The following is a 25306-nucleotide window of genomic DNA, read 5'->3' on the forward strand; positions in this document are numbered from 1 at the left end:
AATTTGAGTAGGCACCATGTCTGACCAGCTCACTAGTATTAACATACAAGAGAGCCAAACAGGCTGCTGAGGAAGTCTCAGTGCAGCCTGGAGAGATTAAATGATTTTACTGCCATTCGTGAGTGAACATGCTTTAAAGGAATAGTGGGTGCTTTAAAGTTGCTGTGAACATTAAGTACCATTATGTAGCATTGCATTAAAGGAATTGATTTTATGACATGTCCCTTTGGACATGAGAGGGAAAGTGTCAGGTTGCCGTAGACCTTAATTCAGAGTGATGTTCAAATGTTGTTTTTGGCACTTGTCCTGGACTCAGCTGCTGTGTAGTTTGGGAACGCTTTTTTTACTGCAAGCTGGAAAGATGCATGCGGATGCTGTTAGCAGAAAAAAAAACCCTTGTGGTTATCACAAATAGGTTATTCCCCCTTTTGCCCATTAAATCTTGACAGTGATTTCACTATGCGTGGTCTGTTATACCACATCACACATCCAAGTGAAAAATAACACTTATCAATCAGTCAAGAGCTGGCAATCAGCTCTGTATTTCAGCAAGGATCTAATACAAGCCAGATGCTCTTCTGTCTTTCCCAAGCAGCACCACTGCATTCTCTGCTTGACTATCAGCTTCTCATGTGAGTGGAGGGAACCAGGTTTGGTCCTCAGTGCATTTTTTTTTATTTGAGTACTCTAAGGGGGCTTGCATATTATCTGAGCACAGGTAGAAGCACTTTGCTGAATCATCCCCTTGTAGCTCCTACAGTTGTTTTTTCTCTGTGTCTGAAAATTTCTGGACTGATGTTGTGGGCTGATGCTGTGGACAGAAAGCTTATCATGGGGATTGTGTGGTCATGAAAAGATGAAAAAAAGAGGAGAAGGAGCATTGGAGGGGGTCTTCTGCTCAAATGTGAGCAGAAAGTGGTAAAACCATTCTGAGGAAAGGTGTAAGTTTTGAAGGCTTACTGCCACGATTTGTATCATGTGCAAAATATGTCCACCTTTGTGCAGTATTACTTGAATTATCGGTGAAGTGTTTTGAGGGTGGAAAATGCTCTGCTCAGAACAACCAACTGAAATCTGAAGCTTTAAGCTGTGGTTGATATCCAACTATTTCCTGAAGGGTTTGGCTTTGTGTTACAGCACAAACCAGAGAAAATACTTGTTTGCTGCTTCTAAGCTACAGCCAGACCCTTGTAGGAACAGCTGATGAGCTTTAGCCTTGATGTGGGCACAAATCAAACGAATGCTGTAACTTAGTCCAAGTGGTTGACCCCATCTATCTGTATTCAGAGAGATCTCAGATCAGCTCTGACCCTAAACTGGTGACAGGCTGCTATTAGAAGTGTCCTTTGGCAAGTCCCAAAGCCGTAGTTCATAGAAACCAAACAAAAATAAGGGCTGTATTTTAACATGTTAGTAGCACAGATACATGTTAGTAGTACAGATACAGTCATTGCTGTTGGTAGTGGTGCAAGCATATTACACGATGTGTGGTTAGTGTTTAATCTTGTCACTTTTTCTTCTGGACGAGGGCTGGGACACCTGATGTCACACATGCCAGCACCTGAGAGCTATTAATAGGAGTGTCTGAGAAAGGAAAAAAAACATATACACCTTGTAAGTCTTTAAAAAAGCTTTGTTGTTGGGGAGGTTTGGTTAGAAAAAGAAGGCCAAATCGTAACGCTCTTGCCTTTAGACGGGAGCTTTGCAGAGAGGAGGGCGTAACCATCTTCCTTCAGGAAGTTCAAGATACAAAAGCTCATGACGAAGAAGCCCACCCTCCTCGGTGCCCCCAGACTGCGGTTTGTGCCTCGCTGTCCGCAGCAGCTGGGGCTCGCTGCCGCTCTCTCCCGCCCCAGGTGTCCCACGCCCGCCAGGTGCCCGTGGCGGGGGAGGCGGCCCCGGGCGGGCCTCGGGCGCCTCTGCCGGGGGCGGGCGGCGCTGCCGCTCCCCGCGCCGCGCCTCCTGCGCCTGGCAGCCAGGCGGGCGGGCAGGGACCTGGAGAGGGAGAGGGAAAGGGAGGGCGCTGAGCTCGCCGCCGGCCCGGAGCTGTGGCAGTGCGGCCGGCCCGGGCGGCAGCCGGACCCCCGCCCGCCCGGCAGCGGGAGCGCCCCCGCCGCCACCGCCCGTCCGCCCGCCCGGGGCCGCCTCGGCGGCCGGCGGAGCCCCCGCCGGCCATGGAGCTCTCCCTGCGGCTGCTCCTGGCGTCCTGCCTCTCGCTGGGGGCGGCCGGGGAATTTGACAGAAGGTAGGCGCGGGGAGAGCGGGGGCGGCGGCCGGGACCGGCCGGGCAGGGCGAAGTCGGGGTTCCCTCGTGGGGAGAGCGGAGGGAACCCGGGCTCTCCCCTTTTTGACGCGGGGCGCCGTGGTGGCCCCCGGGCTCCTGCCTGGCACCGGTCCCCGGCGAGGCGGGGCGGCCGGAGCCCCCGATCCCCGGTGCGGGCGGCGCCGCAGGTGGAGGCGCGGGGCCGCCGGTGCCGCTCCCGGCACGGAGCCCGCCGGCCCCAGAGCCTCCCGCCCCGCCGAGCGCCGCGCCTCGCCCGGCAGCCGAAACACGGGCTTAGCTGCAAGAGAAGTTCATTGCTCCGGCGGGGCTGCGTCCCGCAGGAATTAAAAACAAAGCGCATCGCGTGCTGTAGAAATAAAATTAGCTTATTGACGCCCGGAGGCGCTCGAAACAGACGGCGGCGGAGATCGCGAGTCAAGTTTTGACACGAAGCTCGGGGCGCGTGTGCCCGCGCCCGTGTCGCGTCCTGTCGTGTCAGGTGTCGCGACCGGCGGCGCTGGCAGCGGGCACTGAGCCGTGCGGGGCAAGCGGCCAGCCCGACCCCCGCCCTTCCCCAGGGCTTCTCCTTTTTTTACAGGGTTTGTTCAAATGCAGCGCTCACGGGATTCCAGTCAAAAGACATTTCCGATTCGTGTCAATAGTTTATAACTGTGTGAGGCCGTGGTATCTTTTCCTTGGAACAAGGGAAGACTACAGCTCTCCTTGTATGTTTAATTTCTGTTTAGCAGTCCAAGAATCTTTTGTTTTCATTCATTTTTTTAATTTTATGTTTCAGTGAGAACGTTTGGCCGTATCAGTGAGAAAATTTTGCCATATATTGTGAACTGAAACAATGCCTAAACTTTATGATGGCGTTTATTCCATACTATAAATTCTGTTTCAGACTTCTGAACTTCGGTTCAGTGCCAGCCTGGGAGTGGCAGCAGTGAGCATACTGCAAAGCATTTCAGCTTTTTCAGGCTTTGCTCAGTTATCCCAATTACCTTTTCCCCTCCTCACCTATTGTCATTTACATTTTTTGAACTAAACCAAGTATTAATGATAGAAATATCCTAGGCTCAGCTGAGAGCAGTTACTCCCTTCAAAAAAGGTAAAAAAACCCCAAAATGCATCTCTCTGCAGGAGAGGTTTTTGCTGTTCTTTGTCTTTTGGGTTTTTTTGCTTGGTTGGTAAGTTTTTTTTTGTTTTTTACTCTAGTATGATTGTAGCTACTTTCAAACTGTTTCACCAGGCTTTGTTGAACTGTCTTGTACAGGTGGCCCAGACAAATAGTGTCGTCTGCAGGACTGTGTCGGTTTGGGAGCAGAATCGACTGCTGCTGGGGCTGGGCCCGCGTGTCCTGGGGACAGTGCCAACGTGAGTATCACTGCTGCTGGGGCTTCTAGTCACTTGTAGATAAGGCTTGGACACACCTAGTCACGTCTTCACATGTTCACACACATCCTTACAATGCAGGGCTAGGCTTTTGCACGTGTGCGCCTGACTGACTTAGAAGGATGCTGTCATGTTTAAATTCTGTCTGTTTTTAACGGTGCTAAAAAGTAAGGTAACATGGAGCTAGGGCAATGAGAATTTGTAAATTTCTTTTTGATTTCTGCTTCATTTTGTGCTCTGATCTGATAGCCTGCTGTAACTACAGTGTTATAGGCACTGTAGGGGGATATTTGCATCCAAAAGGAAAACAAAATTACTGATGTTTCACTTAGAAAATTGATGGAAATGTTCCAATTAAGTATTAAGCTCAAGCATTCTTTCAGTAACCCCAAACTAAAGAAATAAATCTGCCTGACAGCATCCTTTTACTGGGTCACACGTGAAGAGAAACATCTTTGAGATTCTCACATATATCTAGACTCTTTGATATGACTGCAGGATAAACTAGTAGATAAGTCTTCGTCATTAATTACACCTTCAATAGGAATTCTGTGGATGCAGTTAGTGTAGAAGTTAAAATTGTTAGAAGTGATGTAGAGACCTCAGTTTGGTAAAATTACAACCTTTGATACTGTGGATGCTTTCTGATGTGTTTAACACTCATACATGAGGGGCATCCTGAGGTTTTTGCAGGAGCAAGCCTATAAACACTGGTCCTTAGCTTTATTTATTTATTTAGTGGTTTCTTTAAATTTAGACACAAAGGTATGTGGACAAGATGATTTTCTGCTAAGCCATTTTCAAAGAAAAACAGGTGTTAAATGCTGTAAGTTTCATAGTCTGCAGGGCAAATATTTGGCAAAAGATAGGAAAAGCCTTGGAAATGCAACTCTCAGCAAAGGTTTTGTTCAAATCTGTAAACAGCAAGACTGGTTTCTCTCTTTCAAAGTATCTTAGAAGCCCTGAGGGTTTAATAGATACATAAGATGACTAGTAAAAGATGATGGAAAGTACTTCTGGAATACAGCATCCCTGATACTGTTTCTTTGATGCAGAGTTCTCAGGTTGATACCTCTCAGGCCATACCATGAATAATTCTGGGTTTTAGGGCTCTCAGTGGTAACAAGTAGTCTGCTCCTTGGTATGAATATTAAAGAAGAAGAATGCATAGTAGGTTGATTGAGGCTATTCCAGAGGCAATGGGATCTATGGCCACCTTTCATGATGCAGTTTTATTTGAAAATCATGGTGTGTTTAAATGTTTGAGGCTATGAAGGCTTAACTGGCAAATACCAATATTTTGCATTGTTTAAAAAAAACAAACAAAACAAAACCAAAAGAGTCCAGACTACTGTGTCACTGTGACTCTTTCTTAGACAAGTTGTCTCCTATGTTGTGACCATAAATCACATCTCATGTTTAGGTGGAAGTCAGTTTCTCATTATTACCAAATCTGATTTGTGTTTGCATTTTTATGACCTTGGGAGAGAGGAATAGCATAAAGTGATACTATCAAAAGATTCATAATTAAAAATTGGAAATGAGACAAAATTAATAATACACAGAAAGTATAATTTATTTTTTGTTCTTTGAATTTTGTCAGTACAGTAATTTTTAGTACTAGCTTTTCCAGATTATATAAATGTTTATTTTTTTTCTTCCCTTAAAGCTAAAGGTAGGTGATTTCTCACCTCCTTCCATTGCATTTTAGTCCATTATTCACAAATTTGTCTCCATGCACATTTAGAAGACATGTAATAGGTACTTTCTGGGATCTTCTCCAGTAATTTGGACCAGACTTTCAAAGGAATCCAATTATCATTTAGGTGTCAAAAAGCATTTTCCCCCCTCTTTTTTCTTTACATGCTGATAATTTTTGAATTGCTCGGTCAGAAGAGTCTCAGGTATTTAGGTGAAAATTTTACTAAAACAATCCTTTTCTGTTTTAAATGGGAGACAAACTATTGGCAAAATAAAACATAAAAATCTGCCCCAGTTGTGGGTGTTGAAAATTCCAGACATATCACAAAGCAGGAGATTACACTAAATGGAAGTGAATCTCTCTAGTGCTTGCAGCCAAATAGAAAATCTGTAGTCAACTCTCCACCTTGGGAATGTGGTACCCAGTACGAAGGATTAACCTGGCACAGAAGTCAACATTCCTGGCCTCAGAGGAAAACCTGGATATTTCACTGTACAAAGAAATATCACTGAAAATTTTCCAAAAAGCCAAGTGCATGATTATTTCTTCTGCTTTCTCCCTGGTAAAAGGTAAAGCTCTTAGCTCTGTCCCCAAAATGAGTGGCATAAATAGATGTCAGGCTTTCTCTACTAGACGTACATTTTCTTTGGTGTTTTAGTATAAGTTCTGTTTGCACAAGGAAAACAATTATAGAGTCAGGCTTAAAAATTAGTGGTGAGACACAATTTATAAATGTCTCCAAAAAAGAAGCTTCAACTACTTAGGCAATAATGCTGAGCTCTTTATTAGTGAGTTGGAATTGCTGTTTTTCGAAGCAGCTTGAGCCATCCTTGTATGCCTGCAACTGCTACAGCACCTTTGGACTCTCTCACCTGCTTACTCATGCATAATTGACCATGCAGACACTAATTATCTCTGAATTTATCCTTCTGACAACAAATGTAAGGTGAGAGCCATGCTGGAGCCAGAGTGGAGCAGGCACACAGATACATGACAGGGTGGTCCCAGCCTGCAGAGACCTCTGAACTGTGATGAGTCAAGGGCAAGTGGTCACAAATATACCTGGATATGTTTTCTGCTGTCCAGCTGAGCTGCCCCACCAAGCACGTGTGGGCATGCCCTCTGCCCACAGCTCTTCAGAAAAAAATGTTTGTTTCAACCAGCTGCATGATTTGAGGTAATGGTTTAATTGCTTAAGCCTGGATGTCAGCTCTAACAGAGCAGGAGTGTGGTGCAGCTGATGAGTGCCATGAGGGCCTTAAGCCTTGGTGACTCCGTGCTCCTGATCTTCCATCCATAATCCATCCAAAGAGTTGCAAATGGAAACTGAACTCTGTTAGCTAAACTTGGTTTTGTGAAGTGTGAAGTTATTCCTTTTATGTCCCTTTGACTGGCAAAGGAGTGCACATGGAGCATAATCATGCTCAGTGCTGCTTAGCAACGCCACTCAGCATAACTCAGCTGTCTTCTGCTCTTATAAACATGTAGGAAGAAGCTGAAATAGGGCCTTCCTTTAATTTGCACTTCTTTCTTTACAACGTCCCCTCTGTCCTCTTTACACCAATCAAGACTCGTGCACGTAGGTCTGATCTGTCTGTAAACTTGCTTCCAGAGCCTGCCAGTGTCAGCTGTAACATCTCAGCCAGTAGAAATATTTGCTCTGCAGTGACATGAAATTCCCTTCCCAAATGCCCTTTCAAATTCCAGTAAATGTGCTTAGAAGGTGTCCTTCAAACTGAAATAATCAAGACCCTTGAAACAGGTTGGATTTTTTTTTGTCTTTTCCTTTCTTGCAGGTTTTGAACACCCAAGTGGGATCCATGTTTAGGCACTAGATGGATTTTGAGATTGATAAAAGTATAGACATGTTTTCAAAGGGTCTGAACAAATGTTAACTCAAATTCACTGGCATTTCTTAGTCCTTGTAAATTGAAAATCCATCCACACTTGTTTAGTGGCTTAGATTTAGAACTGTGCATATCTTCCATCATTAACATAACTAAGTAGCTTTTCTTAGATTTTGATCTGGTATGTAAACCAGATTAGTTAAACCTAGTGTGTAGAAAGGCTAATTTGGAAACAACAGAAGTTATGTTTGAACATCAACTATTTGCTCCCAGGAGGTGCCCTCATCATTGATAGAGTTGATCCTTTACACTGAGGGACTCACAGCATCAGTGCTCTAAAGTTAGATATTAAATATCCCACTTGAAATTAGTCCAAAAATCCCATGTTGTTGCCCAGCCTTTGGGATTTACTTGCACTTTAATTAGTAGGAGTGGGAGTAATTGCTGTAAGAGGGAGTAATCACACAAAACCTCTGTGAAAGATGGTGTGTTGATAAAGCACCTTATGAAATATGTGTAAAAATAGGGTTGTTGTTGCCTTGCTTTGTGTCTTACTGTTGTGCATGCAGCTGAGCTATAACCCAGAGCAAAAGTGAGGGTAGAAGGAGTTTCTTCTGGATTTCTTTTCTCAGAGCAGGGGAGGTGACTTTCTGTGACAGAGTATTTTTGGTGAAAGCAGGTGTCAATAGTGCATTTTTAATTCCTAAATTCTTTTGCTTTGTAAGGCAACTGCATCTGTGGTACTGAATGTGTTGTCCTGACCCAGAGCCCATTCAAGGGGTTTTAAAGGACAAAGGGAAGACCAAGTCAGGACATGTATCCTTGCAGAAATGCAAAAAATAATTCTTTGTGGGTGTTTTTGCCACTCATCTATCCAGGTTCCCTGAAAACTATGCTTAAAACTAATGGTCTGTCTGCCTCTTTTTTAGCTGGCTTACAAATATCTCGGTAGTTCTTTCAAAAGGTATAAAAATGGTTTCCACCTGTGAATGTCTTTCATAAACAAAGTACTCCTGCTTTGAACCTGGCTGTGTCTGTTTGTAATTGATTTGTACACCATTTATATATGTTCAAAGTACACTACAGATGTAAAGATTATTTCAAAATTTTAGCTGCAGTTTAACAGCAAAAAGCTGTAGAAAGAGATAATCCTTTAACATAGTTTTAAAAGGTTAAGCAGGATTTTTAAAAGGAAGGCAATATGAGGTAGCTTGAATTCTCATTCTGGATTACAGTTTGGACAACTCCTTTGCTAGAGGTGATGGCAAAAATGGTTCCTTTTGCTGTGTTAACATAGGTACAGAAGAGGAGACTAGATCTGCAGCTTCTATAAACAAATACAGCTCTACTGTCAGATCCTCTGCTGACAGAGCCTGTGTGACTGTCGGAGTCAGCAGATCATGTCTGATTGATAGAAAGTTTGACCAACAGAAGATGCTTAACAGGACTAAAATTTAACTGAACCATGGGTTTGATAAGCAGTGGTATCTGATGACTTCACCCATTTCTATGTGTAATTCTCCTTAAACAGTAAAAAAAAAATCATGCAACCTCTCTCAAGAAGGGGTGATGAAGATCAGTGTGCTCTTTCAGAGAGCCCATCAGTTATAACTCCACCTGGTTATCTCCCTGTGCTGAGGTTTGAGTGTTTTACCTAAGAAGCAAATCCAGAATAGGTCAACAAAGTTGTTTTCCACCACAACTGGCTTAAAGACCTAGGGACAGAACAGTCAAGAATGTATAAAGTCAAGCCATCAGTTTACACCTCCCCTTAACTTTGCATCATCAAAAAAGTGTTAATTGAAAGATGTCAGGCTGGCATTTAGATTTAGCCAAACCTAGTAGAAAGCATATGATTTCAGGAAGTTATAAAGAGGACTTGCAAGAGAGAGGAGCTTGTACAAGTTGATGTATAGCAGATGCAGGCATAACTGAGTGCTTTGCTGGGAACTGTGCATGCTGCTGCCTTCTCACAACCCTTGGAAAGGCTCTTGCAGTGTCTGTGCTGCTGCTCCTTTCCTAATGAGCTCAAAGGCTGTGTACCTGTTCTGTGCAATCTCTTTACAGGGGTGGGAAGGGGAGGAAGCAGTGGCTGTGCTCTCATTGATGCATAGAAGGAGATTTTGTATAGCTAACAATGAAGCTGCTGGGAGTTTACCCATATAAATCATCCTACACATCAATGGGAGAAGAGGCCATGGGCTGCTTAGGACTTCTGTTTCCTGCACATTACTTTGCTTTCAGTGGAAATGGCAATTCTGTATAGCCCACGATGCACAAAAATAAAACCATGATTGTGTCAATAACGAGCTGTGAAAGTACTGGTTTCCAGGAGGCTGATCCACTAGCAGAAACATCCTTAAAGTCAGTAAGAGTTCTGCTACTGAATTTGTGGTTGCAAGATCACAGTCTGAATTAATGCATTCTGTTGGCAGTGTTTAATAAATACTGATATGAAGCATGTCTGCTTCTTATAAAATGATTGATATTTTTGTGCATCCCTGATACTTTTCAAAGAAAAGGCATTTTATACAGAATTGCAATACTGCTTTACACTGCTATTCAAGAATAAAAATGAGGTTTTGCTATTTTTATTCAGTTTTTTTTCCCCAGTTTAGAACCTTTTTGCCTATAAAGCATGAATTTACTGTGTTAAAGATACAGTATCCTTTTCCATTTCCCTACTGCATTCTTCATGCACTTCATATGCAGATTAGTAGTTTTGCAGCCCACTTTTTTCTGAGGAAATGTCATCAGTAACATGATTTGACCTATCACAACTGTAGTATATTTGTAATTGCATCTTCTCTGAAAGCTCTGCAACAACCTGAGGAGCTTCCTTCCACTGTAACCAAAGGGACTTCCTAGTTAAAACTAATTTAAACTAGTATAAGTTGCAATCATAGAAAACCCTTAAGTGTTGGTCACACACTGCTTCAAATACAAAGAGCTGCTGTTGTTGTTGTCCCAGCCTGCTATCACAAGGCTGTGTAGTCTAACAAGCCATGCTGCTAGCATTAAATTTATTGGCAAATAAATTGATTTCAAATAGCCTGAAACATATATCTGTGTTTTCATCTTATTTCAGTTCTGTAGCATATCTTGTTTCATGTGGTAGCAAGAACTGAAAATGTTTCTCAGTGCTACTTTTAATTTAGAATGACACTACATTTTCAACCATTATAAAAATGACCAGTAAATTTGTATGCCAACACGTTTATTGGTTGCAGATGTTCAGATACATACAAGTGGGTGTGATTTTAATTGCTCTCAAATTAGCATCCAGATGCTAAGCCTTTGTGTTTGAGCTGTGGAGACACAGCATTAAATTAGAAATATATACCCATACTTAAAAGAAAGGATACTGTGTCTTTAAGAAAAGCATTTGTGTTCTGTTGATGGACGTGTTGAACCTGAACTGTGAAACATGAGAATTTTTATAACTACTTACTGTATGAAATTTGACAAAGGGGAGTTCATTAGTTGATTGAATAAGAATAGCATCACATCATTATATTTAATTACTCTTATGTATGAGAATGTGTTTGTTAAATCTAATAATGAAATACTGATGTATTTCTATTTTTAAATGTGTACCAGAATTTTTTTTTATTTCAGAGAAGCTCTGAATGTTGAATGTATGTAATTCTCCAGGAATGTAACAAGTTGATAAAACCCACAGCCAAGTCCATCCTCCTTACAGAGAAAAAAAAAAGCAAAAAAAAAAAAAAAGCTGGAATTTCTCTTTTGGATATTTGTTTTGCAGCGTTCTACGTCTTAAGGCAGAGAATAGCCAGCCTAAGGTGCCAGCCCAAAGGTTAGCTAAACATATTTCTTGAAATAATTTTGACAAGGTTATGACTTGGAGTTATGGCCTTGAAGTCATAAGTTTACGTGGAAATTATAATATGTGACAAGAAGATAATTTTTTGTTGTTTTTCATTTTTTTAAGCATTTGATTTGGGGAAAATGAGGGGGGAAAGAAATTACCAGGGCTATTTTATCCCAGATGACTATCCAATGATACACTTATTTTCTAAAATAAGATGCTTTTCCCTTTTCAGTCCTTTTCTTTATTTTACCCTCAAGCCCTGTGCAATATTTTTCCCTTTCTGAAAATTGTTTGTACTCCCAGCAATGCATTTACAAGCTGTCAGACCTAGGAGGCCTAATTTGCTTTCATGGCATTGAATCATGTGCAGTGGGAGGTGATTTTGGGATGGCTGAGGCACTTGTTGCCCCCCACTGCCTGCTTTGCACTTCCACTACAGGTTGTTCTTCCCAGAACAGGGAAACTTTACAGCCCTTGGTCTCCAGCAGTGAAGGACCTGGCATGTTAGAGTAAAATGAAATCAACAGAGTTCACTTTGCTACCCAAGGCTGTAGTCCGCTGCTGCTTAGGAATTGATGTGGGTTGCTTGTTCCTGGCTCACTGGGGAGGTTCCAGATGACTGGAAGCTGGCCAATGTGACGCCCATTCACAAAAAGGGTGGGAAGGAGGATCCTGGTAATTATAGGCCAGCCAGCCTGACCTCAGTACCCCCAAGGTAATGGAGCAGTTTATACTGAGTGTCATCACACAGCACTTAGAGCATGGCCAGGGTATCAGACCCAGCCAGCGTGGGTTTCGGAGGGACAGGTCGTGTTTGACCAACCTGATCTCCTTTTATGACCAGGTGACCTGCCAGATGGATGAGGGAAAGGCTGTGGATGTGTCTATTTGGACTTCAGCAAGGCTTTGACACTGTCTCCTACAGCACACTCCTGGAAAAGCTGCAGCCCACAGCTTGGACAGGAGCACTCTGGGCTGGGTTAGGAACTGGCTGGATGGCCCAGAGAGTGGTGGTGAATGGTGCTGCATCCAGCTGGGGGCCAGACACCAGTGGTGTCCCTCAGGGGTCTGTGCTGGGGCCAGCTCTGTTCAGTATTTTTATTGATGACATGGGTGAGGGTATTGAGTCTTTCATTAGTAAATTTGAGGATGACACTAAGCTGGGAGCGTGTGTCGATCTGTTGGAAGGTAGAAGGGCTCTGCAGAGAGACCTGGAACAGTTGGATGGATGGGCAGAGTCCAATAAGATGATGTTTAATTAGTCCAAGTGCTGAGTCCTGCATTTTGGCCACAATAACTCCCTGCAATGTTACGGGCTGGGGATGCTGTGGCTGGACAGTGCCCAGGCAGAAAGGGACCTGGGGGTGCTGGTGACAGCAGCTGAACATGAGCCAGCAGTGTGTCCTGGGGGCCAAGAAGGCCAGTGGCTGCTGGCCTGTATCAGGAATAGTGTGGCCAGCAGGAGCAGGGAGGTCATTCTTCCCCTGTACTTGGCACTGGTGAGGCCACACCTGAGTTCTGTGTCCAGTTCTGGGCCCTCAGTTTGGGAAGGACATTGAGACCCTTGAGTGTGTCCAGAGGAGGCAACGAGGCCGGTGAGGGGCTGGGAACACAAACCCTGTGAGGAATGGCTGAGGGAGCTGTTTAACAGCTGAGTGGTTGTTTAACATGGAGAAAAGGAGACTCAGGGGTGACCTTATCACTCTCTACAACTCCCTGAAAGGTGTTTGTGGTCAGGTGGGGGTCGGTCTCTTTCTCCAGGCAGCAACTGACAGAACAAGACGAAATAGTCTTAAGCTGCACCAAGGGAAATATAGGTTGGATATTAGGAAAAGGTTTTTTTGCAGAAAGAGTGATAAAGTACTGGAATTGTCTGCCTGGGGAGGTGGTGGAGTCACCGTCCCTGGATGTGTTTGAAAAAAGACTGGATGTGGCACTTGGTGCCATGGTCTAGTTGAGGTGTTAGGGCAGGGTTGGACTGGATGATCTTGAAGGTCTCTTCCAACCTAGTAATTCTGTGATTCTTTTTGCATATCCCTGTGGCAGAGGCATGGGTCTGAGACAGGGAGGAGCAAAGCACCATTCATCTGTTTGTGAAATCGGCTTTATTACTGTGATACAGAAGCTACTCTGCTGAAGCCAGTAGATGTTTTATATTTAAATAAACAAAATATCAGTAGGACCCAGTTTGTCTTCTGCCACCGCACAGAGACACTCATGCTATCCTGTTTCTACCTGTTGGAATTCCATAGACATGTAGAAAAATTCAGGTTACAAACAGGCATTCGAGATGAAAAGCACCATTCTTTATGGAGTTTTAGTGAACCACTTGAAATGCAAACACAGATCTTGACATGGCATGAAATATTTCTTGTTTTTCTAATTTTGTGTGTGTTAGATCAGATTTTTGCTGATTTTTAAAAAAGAGTTTTTAAGTGTATAAGCATTAGATGAACTTCTACTGACTTCATTAAATCCTATTGATTTCAGTGTTACCCATGCTTAAGCCATGCATGCTGTGTAGTGCTGCTCTGAACAGCAAGGCATTCATAAACCAAGGTCTGGATTTGTCTGTGTGGTTTAGAAACACATTTGGCAGCAGTCGTAGCCAAGCCAAGAATTCTCTGCAGTGAGTGGCCCACACTGGTTGCAGTTTGTCATGTTAATTGTGCTGTTACCAGAATCATATGTGCAAGCTGAGTAACTGATTTACTCGGGCAAGTGTTGGAGCTGTGCATGAAAAATAAGGAGCTGCTTACTTAAAGGAATGCATGTTTCAGCTAAAAACTTAATCTGAAAAATAAAAAACACGTGTTTTGACAGCATGAATGTCACAAATAAGGGCAAGTAATTTCTGAAAAAATATTCAGACATTAGATACTACCATTTTGTCTGATGTTTTTGTCAGTTTCTAGTTACAGAAGTTGGTCAAGGACATTTATTATCTTTAAAAAAAAAATAGAGTAAGAAGAGTTGTGCAGATGAAATTATCTGAAAATTAATACCCAGTTGCCCTAGTCAGGCTTACTAATCTCTTCAGAGATATATTCAGTGACTACTAATACACTAATTTGGGAAGCAAAGTCACTTTTTCAGAGATAATTCTCTAATGTGAGTTATGGGTATGATGTATTTTTACCCCCTTCTAGTAACTTTGAGGTGGGAGAGGCTTTATGCACTCTCTTGCAGTTGTGAGTAATTGAAGTATTTTGTTGAGCAAAGAAGAAATATGCAACTCTGAAAGATCTACAATGATTTATTTTAAAAACTAACTTTGAGGTCCTAGATCAAAATTACTGTGAATAAGGCAGTTTCATTTTCCTGAGCATGTTTGTGTGAGTGCATAATTTACAAAGAATTGCAAAAAGTAAATGGAAAGAGAGATGTGAGCTGCAGCTGACTCTGAGGGAGAGAAGTACTGTGGAACTTGGTGTTGTGGTCTGTTAGCACCACAGGCAGCCAGGTTCAGGTGAAGGAGGCAGGGTAGAGGAAAGCTTCTTTCACCACATGCAAGTCTTGTTAGAAAGCTGGCACTGGGGGGAATGTAAGAAATGATCTGAAGATGGGAAATGTGTTCTGCAATCAGCAGTGTAAGAGGATCCAATAAAGGTTTGTGGAGCAGAATACATTATGTAATCATTTCTGGGCTGCTGCACCCATTACTTGCTGTGCCTGAGCAAATTGAATTTTAAGGAGATCTGGAGTCAGAATAAATAGGGGGCTGTATGTTACTTGGAAGAGAGGGCAGAAACAAGGCCATTCAGGCAGATGGTTAGCATAGTTTGTTTCAGATGCAGGTATTTCTGTGCATAATTTTAGACTTCAGAGAGATGAAAAAAATTTCAGAAATTGGGAGGCAAAGCAGAGAAAAAGAATGTAAGAGTTATACTTCATGTTGTTTTAATGAAAAACATAGCTAGGAGTGTTGGAAAACCAAAGAGAATTGCTAGAGATAGTCCGTTAAGAAAACTCAGGGATTTCCATCGTTGGCCACAAATGAAGAGGAATTATTCAGGTAGGAACCAGGCAGTGCAATCTTCTGGTTAGGACTCCACCAAACAGTGTTTGGTAGTCAATACATAGATCATTAATGTTAAAATTCTAGAAGAGAAGGAATAGAGGGGACAGCGTGTGGTAGTTACCCATGTCCTCAAAAGTGGGCAGCTTAGTGCAGAGACTGGGTCCTGCCAAAGCAGTTCTGAGGGAGCTGTGTGTAGTGAGAAAATAGAGATAAAATGAAAAACAACCCCCAGCATTACAGACCCATAATGAATTCATTGGATGTGCTTTTCATTTGCTGTATTTATGCAACAATTAAAAAATAATAATTCAGAGTGATTGAGTCATGCTTGGATACCACCAACAGCAAGCAGTGGCTTGGAAGATTGGCTTCTGGCTTTTGCACAAGCATAAGGCATGCTAACAGCATGTGCATTTCACCAGAAGTTCTTTCTTCCACTCTCCCACACTTGAAAAAAAGAAAAAACAAACAACCAATTATAAACCCAAACCACCCATTCACATTTCAATTCCTTGTGTTATTTTCACAGGAAGTTTAATTTGTCCTGAAGTTTGAGACTTAAAATGTGGTGTTTTGTCACCTTATTTTGGAGGAAAAAGGTAGTTCTTGCCAACTTTGAAAATAGGTACTCAGATGTATTGCCAAATAAAAGGCTCTAGGATACCTCCTTGAAGTTAATGGGAACTGAGAGCAAATTGTCACATCTGACCAAAACAAAAAGCATTTCAAATGATCCAACTGAAACCAATAATCATAAGACCAGAGGTTTTTTTTTTTGTTTTTTTTTTTTTTTTGCTGATTATCTGTTGAATGAATTGATCAATAAAGTGAAAAGGAAAGTTTAGTTGTAGTTTATTCTGTGGCACAGATGAAAAAGCAAGACTTGACTGAAGTCTTGAAGTGAAGATGAAAATTGCTGTGCTTAGGATTTTCTTTCTATGTCAGTCCACATTCCTACCCAGTGGGAGTGAAGCTTAACAGCTTTCAGAAAGTAATCCTTAGAGATGTGGTAGGTCTGTTTTGGTACTGATTCAACAGTAAATTAGCAGTCTCATTTTGAGTGGCACTTGTCTATGAAGGTATAATTTTAGCTTATTATTATATAGGTAAAATATATTTATTATATAGGTATTTATTATATATTTATTATATAGGTATGTATATTTATTATATAGGTATATATCTATATAGGTATAAATTTAGCTTAATTTTAACTTTACAACAGTTGCTATTATAAAGAGTAGAAAGTTTTTCCTGATTTTTGGCCGCCCTTTCCAGACTCTTCTGGATTTCACTGCCCTATGTTTGTAAGAGTGTGACTTTCTCATCCTGGTGTAACTCTCCTGTCTACATTTCCTTCTTCCCTAGCAGGGGAGCAAGTGTTACATAACAGGCTGAAATCCAGGGGCATGAGTTATTTCAGTCATTGTAAATGTGGGTCACTTGGAAGGAAATGATGATTTATTGGTTGTGGAGGAAATTCTAAATTTTCAAGAGGTGAAAAGTAGTAATTGGGAGACTTTTTCTTCTCCATTACTTGTGAGTCTACTTGTTTTCAAAAAATGCAGAAACTCCACTTGTCTGTGTGTGGATGGAGTGACTGAAGTATTCTGTTCTGTTGAATGTGGGGCTTTGCAAGAAAACAAGTAGAGTGGAGAATTAAAACACCCAGCCACATCAGCACATGCAGTGTATGCTCAGACTCATGCCAAACAGCTGAAATAGTTGTCTGCTATTAAAAGAAATGCTGGAAGTCTGGCTTTAACTTATTTTTGTACCTGAGTCTGGTTGTTGCCAGTGTTCAAATAGAGCTTGTTGGGAGTCAGTGAGTGTATCTGCTGCCTTGTATGGGCAGCTTCTCCTTTGAATAAGGATTTTCATGCTGGAGATGGCAGAGCTGGAGCTGACCCACCCTTCTGGGCCTGATCACTCTGGTAGGGGTCAGTGGGGACCCCAGCCAGGCATGCAGACTTGGCTGAACCATCTGATTCTTTAGTCCTGAGCACCCTGCAAAGCCCTGATAAAGTTGATAGGAAGATACACAAGTTTTTTCCTGTGGGTGGCTTGATTCCTCACAGGAAATGCCATCAGATTTATCTGTGGTGTTGGCCGAGCTACAGATGCTGTTAAGCCTACTGCAAAGCTTTTTTCTCCTGTATATAGAAATCCTTCACTTGTAATATTGTATTGAATTTCAGCTGTGTCTAAGTAAGATTCATAATGCTGAAGTAGTCCAAGTTCATAGAATGTACTCTAATAAACAGGTTTTCTTCAAGAACAGTGTTTGGCAGCAAACAAAGGTTTCCAAATACCCATTTAATGTGCAAAAATCCTAGCATTCTATGATGACTTTGACTTTATGGATAGTGGTTTGCTAGTCATTAGGAAACTTTCCTTGGAGTAAAAGTGATTTTTGTCTTCAAGTATGAGATATTTTTTTTCTCTATCTGAGCTGCTGCTAATGTGCAATCTGTGCAATTGAAGGAGGGACCAAGGCTTTAAAAAACTCAGCTAAACTAAAGCTGCCACAGGTTCAGCTACTGAACTGTTATATTTTATGCCAAAGTGATCCCATGATACTTCTTGTTTCTTAAAAAGAGCTGATTTAGATAAGAGTATCCCACTTCCCAATATGGATCATCTCTAAAGCGCAGTTGAAAATTCAAGCAAGTTTTCAAAAATGTATAGCAATTTCTTTTTTTCTGCTGTAGTTTTGATCACCACTTTTGTTTTCCCCTGGTTGCTTTGAAGTCTTTAAGTTGGTCTTCATAGTTCTCAGTTTGCCACCATCACCTCTGATTAGACCTGGGTCTGTGATGCCAGGAAGATAAGAATCTCAGCATCTAAATGAACTCTTAACAAAGGAGATCCATTTGTCCTGTTTATGCCCACAGTGACTAAAAAACCAATAAGTGTTTCCAAGTACAATGTTCTGGAAGTGTCTCATGATGGATCAGTTGCTCTTCAGTCAGTCCTGTCCATTACCCAAAGACATCCTGAAACATACCCTTTTGGTAGTCTGAGAAGCTTCTTTCCCTTACATTTCCATTGAAAGGTGTCTCTTAACAGGAATCTCACTTCTTTGTTTCCAGACAGTGTTTACTGGGGAAAAAAAATATAAAATCTTGCATTTCTGTTGCCTTTTAAGATTCCTTAACAATTGTTTGGAAAGAGACTTCACCATCATACTAGGAAGACCAATCAGGAGCAGAGCTGTAGGTTTAAATCAAGGTTTTATGGTCTCAGGATATATCACTGATTACACATACATGCTAAGCCTAAACAAAAAACATGCCTGATAATAAAGGGAGTCCTAAAACTGGAGCAAACTCCTATGCTAACAGTTACTTCTCTGCATATCTTTGTGGGAATTGTCAGTTCTGGATGCTTTGAAACTTATGGAGAAGTCTTTCAGAACATCAAAAATGTATTTGGATAGTTCTTCCACAAGCAAAACTATTATCTTGTTTCTTTTTAAGTTTTTTTAATTCAACCCTGTTGAACAGCTTGGCTAGAAGACAAATTACATTTTTGAGTGTGTTCTGGCAGATTTCTGTTTAATTATCTACTTGATATATCCAGTTTTATGATACAGCCCCTTGTTGTCAGATTAATATTGCAGCTGGATCTTGTTAGTTACTTGCAAATTCTAAATGATACTGTTACTTTATGAAATGACCTTTAAGTGGGGGTAAATAGATCCTGGTTATAGGCTATTCAAGTTATGCTGGTATTTTGTGTCTATCTTGCTTTAGCAGAGAGCTCAGCAGGATTGCATATCTGCATTTTGTCATATAATGATAAACAACATCTTAGACCATAGTAAATACTGCATTTTTCCAGTGGGTTTAAAATGTAGGTTTAATAATAGAAAAGCATTTCTAATGCAAAAGACACAGAAATGCTGTTTGAAATTTTTATCTGTCAAATGTTTTTCAGTTATGCAGGAAAATATTCCTGTTGGCTAATCCTACATCAGCAAAAATATATTTGTGCATGAATTCTTATATTTCTTCAAAAGCCATGCTTTTATTATTTGTTATTGAAGCTTTGGAAGTTTGTTTTATGAATTTTGTTAGTGTCATATTGAGAGAGGTACCAAAAAATGGCTTTCTATTATTTCTTGGAGTTCTGCATTTATTTTCTGTATATAACATAGACAGTGCTACTATTTGTTAGGTAGTTGCTGCTTATTTCAAAGTAAAGCACTGTCAGCTGTGACTGGAGTGGAAAGATAATGAGTATTCCTCTATTTGCAGCTATATGCCAGCCAGGGTGCAAACACGGTGAATGCATTGGGCCAAACAAGTGTAAATGCCACCCAGGATACACTGGAAAAACTTGCAACCAAGGTAAGAAAGAATTTATTTTTGAAATCATGGAATTGTTGAGCTCTCTACCCACCCCCACTGATGCTGTGCGTGTCCTCTGCATTTACAGAGTAATGAACTCTTGTACCAGGTCTGTTGCTGCTGCAGCAAGTTTGACATTTGGACTGACATTTGTAGAGAGATTGATGTCTGCAGTGGGATGATACAAGGGAAAAGTTGCTTTCATTCAGAAACAATCAATGAGATTAATACATGGGTGTAGTTACCTGCTCTCCATGATTGGAAACAAATTGTTTAAACCTTATAGTCAGGATTGTTGTTTTTCATGAAGTCACAATTTTCAGATTTGAACAGTGAAATAATTGTTTAATTAAAAACCTCATAATTCAAACATTCTCATTTTAGTGTTTCTAATCCTGAACCTAACTAGATTGCTTTAAACTACTAAAGGGTTGGTGTAAAGATGAAGCTTTTCTTACGGGACTATAAAGTTTCTTTGGTTTTTTTTTTCTCAAAAGTTATATCCAAAGCATGTATTGGTATAAAGATCGTAGAGTACAAACAATTAGAGAATTGTAATATGTGATTTTTAGATTTTGATGGCTAAGACATGTCCACATGCAAAGATATTTCAATTATATCTCTTATGCAGGTGTCTTAGCCTACAGGAAAAATTGTGCATTTTCTGAGTGCTGAGGAAGTATGGTAGAAAAGTGTGATATTTGGAATGATTTTCTTCTTCAAGGATGTACCCTGATGTTGCTGAATTTCTTATGATGTGTTAGACTGAGTTATTTTCTTTAAAGATACATACAAATTTATTTTCAGATATACTAATCCTTCCCAAACTGATGTGGAAATGTATGTTGTGTTTTTCAGTTTTCTCAAAGGTTTCAGGGATCTCTTGCATTATCTTGTCTTGTTTTGTTTTTTTTCCCCCCTTACTTTGGGCTGACATTTTAAAGGATGTGTTATGATTTTATTCTACACATGTTTTAACCAGTCCAAAACTTTTTTAGAGCACAGTGCAGTGAACTAACAGTTATATGTATGTGTAACAGGTTTTATGTGTAGTAAATAGTTTAGCAATATCGAAAGAATGCTTTGTAAACTGCTGGAGGCTTCAGTCTTGACTTAAACTATTTACTTGCCACTGAGTGCTAAGGAAGGAAAAAATGTGATGAGTTATCAAAGGAAGCATTTGGGCAGTATGGATGAAATATCCTTGCATGGTGTTGGTGACTAAGCTGCCCTGGCAGATGTAGAAGATGTTTCTGAGATGCCACCTGACTGTGGTGCCCCAAATGTGCACCAGTTCAGGTGGCTACTGCTGCTCTACTACATGGTGAGACCCTTGAACTTCTCCTGGGGTCATGATTTGTGTTTTTGACGTGTGCTGATTCAGTGTTTGGATGAGACTTGGAAGTGCACAGTGAATGCAGAGTCTGCTTTTGCTGGGAGGAGATTCAAATGGCACAGGATAAATGTGAGTTCTGTTATTGTACCTGCCCTGTTCTGTCTGTGGCCCATTTTCTCAGTCCTGTTCTAGAATAGTAACAGAAGTAATAATGTTGGCAGAGGAAATGTTGGAGTTCCCTGCAGTGGTGGAAGTCTTTCTAGGATGCAGGAATGGTTCTGGGCTGTGAAGTATGCTCATGTTTTTGGTGGAAGGCATTCTTTGTGTACAAGCTCTGATAAACAGGCTTTACATCTCATCTGTTCATGTGCCCCATGGATCAGGCTGTGCTCCTGGGACTGATCCGAGAGATCAATGCAGCCTCACAGCAGAGCTGTTCAGTGATGGTGCCTGTCCTTTTCCAGTGCCACTGCAGCTGCTGTGACCATCCATACCTCACTTTAGATCACTCAGAAGTTAAGACTACCTGATACTTTTAAAATTATGTTGCTACCATCAGCAATCAAATTGCAGTGACTGCACAAGAGCTAACCATGTGTTCTCCCTACAGCTTTCATATCTCCTGAATGAGTTTAGTATTTCCCTTCTGGCTTTTTGATCCCAGCTTTAAAGCTGTAAGCAGTGGAGAAACAGAGAAACTTGAGAGAAAATACCCTCTGTCACTTCTCTTAATTTATAGTGATAATAACAGAACTCATACTGTCAAAATGTGTTTATCAGAAAATTGGTAGCTGCTCTTGAAGAAAATACAAATACTATTCAGTAAGACAAATAAAAGCAGTTGTAATTTTTGCTAGCAATCTAAAGCACATACAAGTTAACTTTCTTTAGGTGGGAATGGTTTGTCTTTACCCAAAAAAGTTCTAAGGCTGGTTTTCTGTAACTTTCTATTATCTTACCCTGTTTGTTCTAGGAAAATGCTCCAAAGTTCACTGCTTGAAATTCTTGTCAGCACTTGATACTTATGTATATTTATTAATTTAAAAATAAAGAAATACATATTGCCATATTTTTATTATGCATTCTCCCTACCTTGTGAAGATGTGCAGCTGTACACAAGTCCACTTGGTCAGAGCAATGAAGCTCTTGTATTCCACTCCCTGAATCATCATTTAAGAAATGTAGCAGCAAGGGGTGAGGTGGTCCTGTGTTTCAGGTGTTTTACTCCTCCCTTCTGCATGTCTTCAAACAGGAGTGAAATTTATTGCAAAGTGGGGGTGGAGGCTGATAGACCCATCAGTGGCTGGGATATGAAAGCTGAACCTGCAGTACCCTTAGCATGCAGAGTAAATAGCTGGTTGTATTTCCTTGGTGCTGCTGTGTGTATTCTGAAAAGTTTTGACTCTCTACCATAGTCTTGGTTGTCACTTGCATTTGTTTCTTTCCTCTGCTCTCCTTTCAGAGCCTGCCTTTTTTTCTTTTGAGTTCCTCTGTAAAGTGATAGGGATGGAAATTATTTATTAGGTTAAATAAAGACAAAACTGTGATTTAGATAAAGTTGGAAGTTGTACAAAATGAGGGTTAAAAAAAATTCTGAATTTGGCAGCTGTTGATTAATCAGACTAAGTGAACATAACTCTTCAGGTGATAAAAATCTCTTATGAGGTTGACATGGTAGTGTGATTGCAATTGCTGGAAATGAAAGCTGATCTACTGTTTATAGTATGGTGATAACAGTTTAATTTTTCTACTTGATTTCTAGTCCTTGGCTTTCTATTATCAGAGTTGGGTAAATGTATTATTGAGTATTTCACTTCAGTGTTGCCTGATCCAAGTTAGGTGAAGGGCAAAAAAGGCAGAAAAAGTCCTGAGTGCTGAAGTCTGCAGAAGCTAATTAAAAGAAAATAGCAGAGTGCATTGAATCTGCCTGGAAATAAGTGACCCATTATTGGGTGTGCACTGAAGTCGGTCCAAGACCACGTGTGGTGCAGTGCAGCAAAGGAGTCACATCCAGGTTTGCCAGCATAACACTCTTGTACTTTCCTTGCACTCACATTTAATTTCATTTTTTTAGATAGAAGATGCTTGTCCTCAGCAGCTTGTATTTGTTATAAATCTGCTTTCCATAGTGGCCAAAACAGTCAGGCTGCTTTTACATACCCTACTGCCTCGTGTTACTTTGAAATCAAGAATGCTGGTTTTGCACTGGCTGTGCAAGTGTAGGGAATGTGGGAAATTAGAAGACTGAACAATGAAATTCTCAAAGGCAGGGCAATGAGTGGCCATTCCCGCAAAGAAATTAAAAGGATTTGTTAAACTTTCTGGTAGTGCTGCACTTTATACTGTTCTCATAGTATGTTACTAATGGCTGCTTATTTGTCAGTACCAGAGTTTTTATTTCTGTAATAAGAATACTTTGTATCAAATGGTGGTGTAGAATTCAGAGTCCTATAGAAGGATCCAGTATTTTAAGGCTCACAGTGTAATCTATACTCTATGCAGGGTGATATACTGAGAACAGTCATAAATTCTTATTTTCAGCTTTGAGTCTGTGGTCATAACTCTGGAAGTAAGTGCATGACTGTTCTTAAGTCATCAGGTGTATCTAAACTTAGGAGCTGAAGTGCAGTGGAATTTAAACACTAGAACTTAACACAAGGCACTGTTAAAATCCTGCCCTGTCAACTTAATTTCAGTGCTAGTTTTCTTTATTCTGTCCCTACTTCTAGTTAGGTATTTTATACTTAGCTCTGTTATGCCTTTATTTTGTAAAGCGATGCATTTTGTAGAAAAGAGGAAGAATACAGGTATTTTAGACTAAGAGAACTTTTTTTCCCCTCGTACTTCAAAATGATGGTTGTCAGTGAACCTCAGTATATTCAATACTATGGGTTCCTCGGGGATACGTTTATGAATTGAAATCAAATGCTAACAGAGTTTTTGAATGTAACAATGAGATTTTTAACCGGCACATTGCATGTGTAATAAATATGTTAATACAGCTATAATGTCTGTCAGGACCTGCCTACTTGTGGTATGTTTCACAGAAAAAGAAAAACAGCTTCTATTTTTTGTTCTGCCAAGAGAAGTTTGCCTTTCAAAATGTGAGCTTTCATCTGCTTATTATTGGAGATTCTTATGTAAAGCTTTTTTCACACAAAGGTTTCCACAATGAAAACTTGTCCTTGCCCTCTAGTATAATCATCTGCTGCATTTCCATTTGGCCTAGGCATACACCTATAGTCACAACTCCTAGCAGAAGATCCTGCTTTCAAAGGACAAACTGTACTTTCTCTCAAACCCAGAAGGTACTTTCTTGTGAGTGTGGTACTGGTGCTTGCTGTGAGAAGTATATTCTCCTTGCAACTGCTGAAATCTTGTCCAGCTCCCAAAGACTGAGAGCTGAAAAGGGGCGCTGTCCCTGCAAGAAGGAGGACTGCAGAGGTGGTCATCACTCCTTCTTTATCATGCACAGGTCCAACCCTTATTTTGGCAATCTTCCCCCACTGAAGTCCTGCTTAGGCTCACCTGATCTTCCTCACCACTTGAGGAGAAAATATTCCCCTTCAGGTTTCCTGGAAACCTTCTGTGCAGCCTACCACAGGAAGATATGGAAAATTACATCCCTTACCACCACCCTCTTGCAGAAGAGGGGAGCAGGAAGTATTCTTATCTTTAAACATGCTGTTCTTCCTGAGATCTTGGAAAATGAAGTAAGGGGAAGGGTTCTGGGGAGGGCCGTGTCTGCATGGTGCTCACTATTCCTTGACCCCATGAAGATGGAAACAAAGTAGATCAGAAGACAGCAAGTTTTATGATACTGTTAGGAGCTCTCAGGAACAGCAGTGACATAACAAGCAACATCCTCACAGCCGAGTTTGGATTACATCAGTGACTTGTAGTGTGATGCATGTATTTTTCTCTGGATGGCTCTGTGTTTTACCAGTCAAAATGAAAGGGAATATATTTCTCAGTTTTAGAATGTCATTTAAAAATATTTTTCCTGAAAAGAGTAAGGTAAGGAATGTTGCTCTCAAAAAGTAAGGGATTACAGAGTTTCAAGACAAATTTAAAACCCAAACATTAGGAACTTGTAAAATTCCAGGTGTAGTTGTCTAGAATCAGTGTTTTCTCTAACTTCACCTCTACAGTGAATGTAGCTTTTCTCACTCCATTTAAGTCTTCTGCTTTACTCTTCGAAAACAGTCAATGAATTACTGACTTAATTGTAACCAGAGGCATATTTATCTTTCTGGTTCAGCATCTTAACCCTGAGTCTTAGCCTCCAGTCCACAGGAGGCATCTGTCACCTCCTCAGCTGGCATTGTATGAAGTGGCTACTGTGTGTGTTTATCTACAACGTGGTGGGAGCCTCAAGGCTTACTCTCCTGCTACATGGATTGAATGACACTTGATAAGATAGTGCTTAGTACTGGGAGATGACTCTTTGAAAACTTCTGGAAAAAATGGCAAATCTCTGTCTGCGAAGGACCTCCAGACAGTATAGTGCAATATTAGAGATGATGGTTGATAACTCATTTTTTTCAAGTTCTTGCTG

The 25306-nt window shown here is 40.9% G+C and overlaps 1 protein-coding gene across 4 annotated transcripts in view; it reads left to right on the forward strand.

Annotated features, from left to right (window-relative positions):
- The first annotated feature begins 1994 nt into the window (after positions 1-1994).
- NPNT (nephronectin) overlaps positions 1995-25306 on the forward strand; it is a 49122-nt gene continuing 25810 nt past the window's right edge. For 2 of the 4 annotated variants that reach the window (XM_058838738.1, XM_058838740.1), the window contains exons 1-4: positions 1995-2245; positions 3540-3640; positions 10974-11024; positions 19320-19412. In XM_058838738.1, the coding sequence (XP_058694721.1) occupies positions 2175-2245; positions 3540-3640; positions 10974-11024; positions 19320-19412 (316 nt within the window). In that variant the 5' untranslated portion in view covers positions 1995-2174. The remainder of the gene's footprint in view (positions 2246-3539; positions 3641-10973; positions 11025-19319; positions 19413-25306) is intronic. The other 2 variants (XM_058838741.1, XM_058838739.1) reach the window with 2 other exon arrangements.

This window comes from Poecile atricapillus, chromosome 4 (assembly GCF_030490865.1).
Source record: "Poecile atricapillus isolate bPoeAtr1 chromosome 4, bPoeAtr1.hap1, whole genome shotgun sequence".
Lineage (NCBI taxonomy): Eukaryota > Metazoa > Chordata > Aves > Passeriformes > Paridae > Poecile > Poecile atricapillus.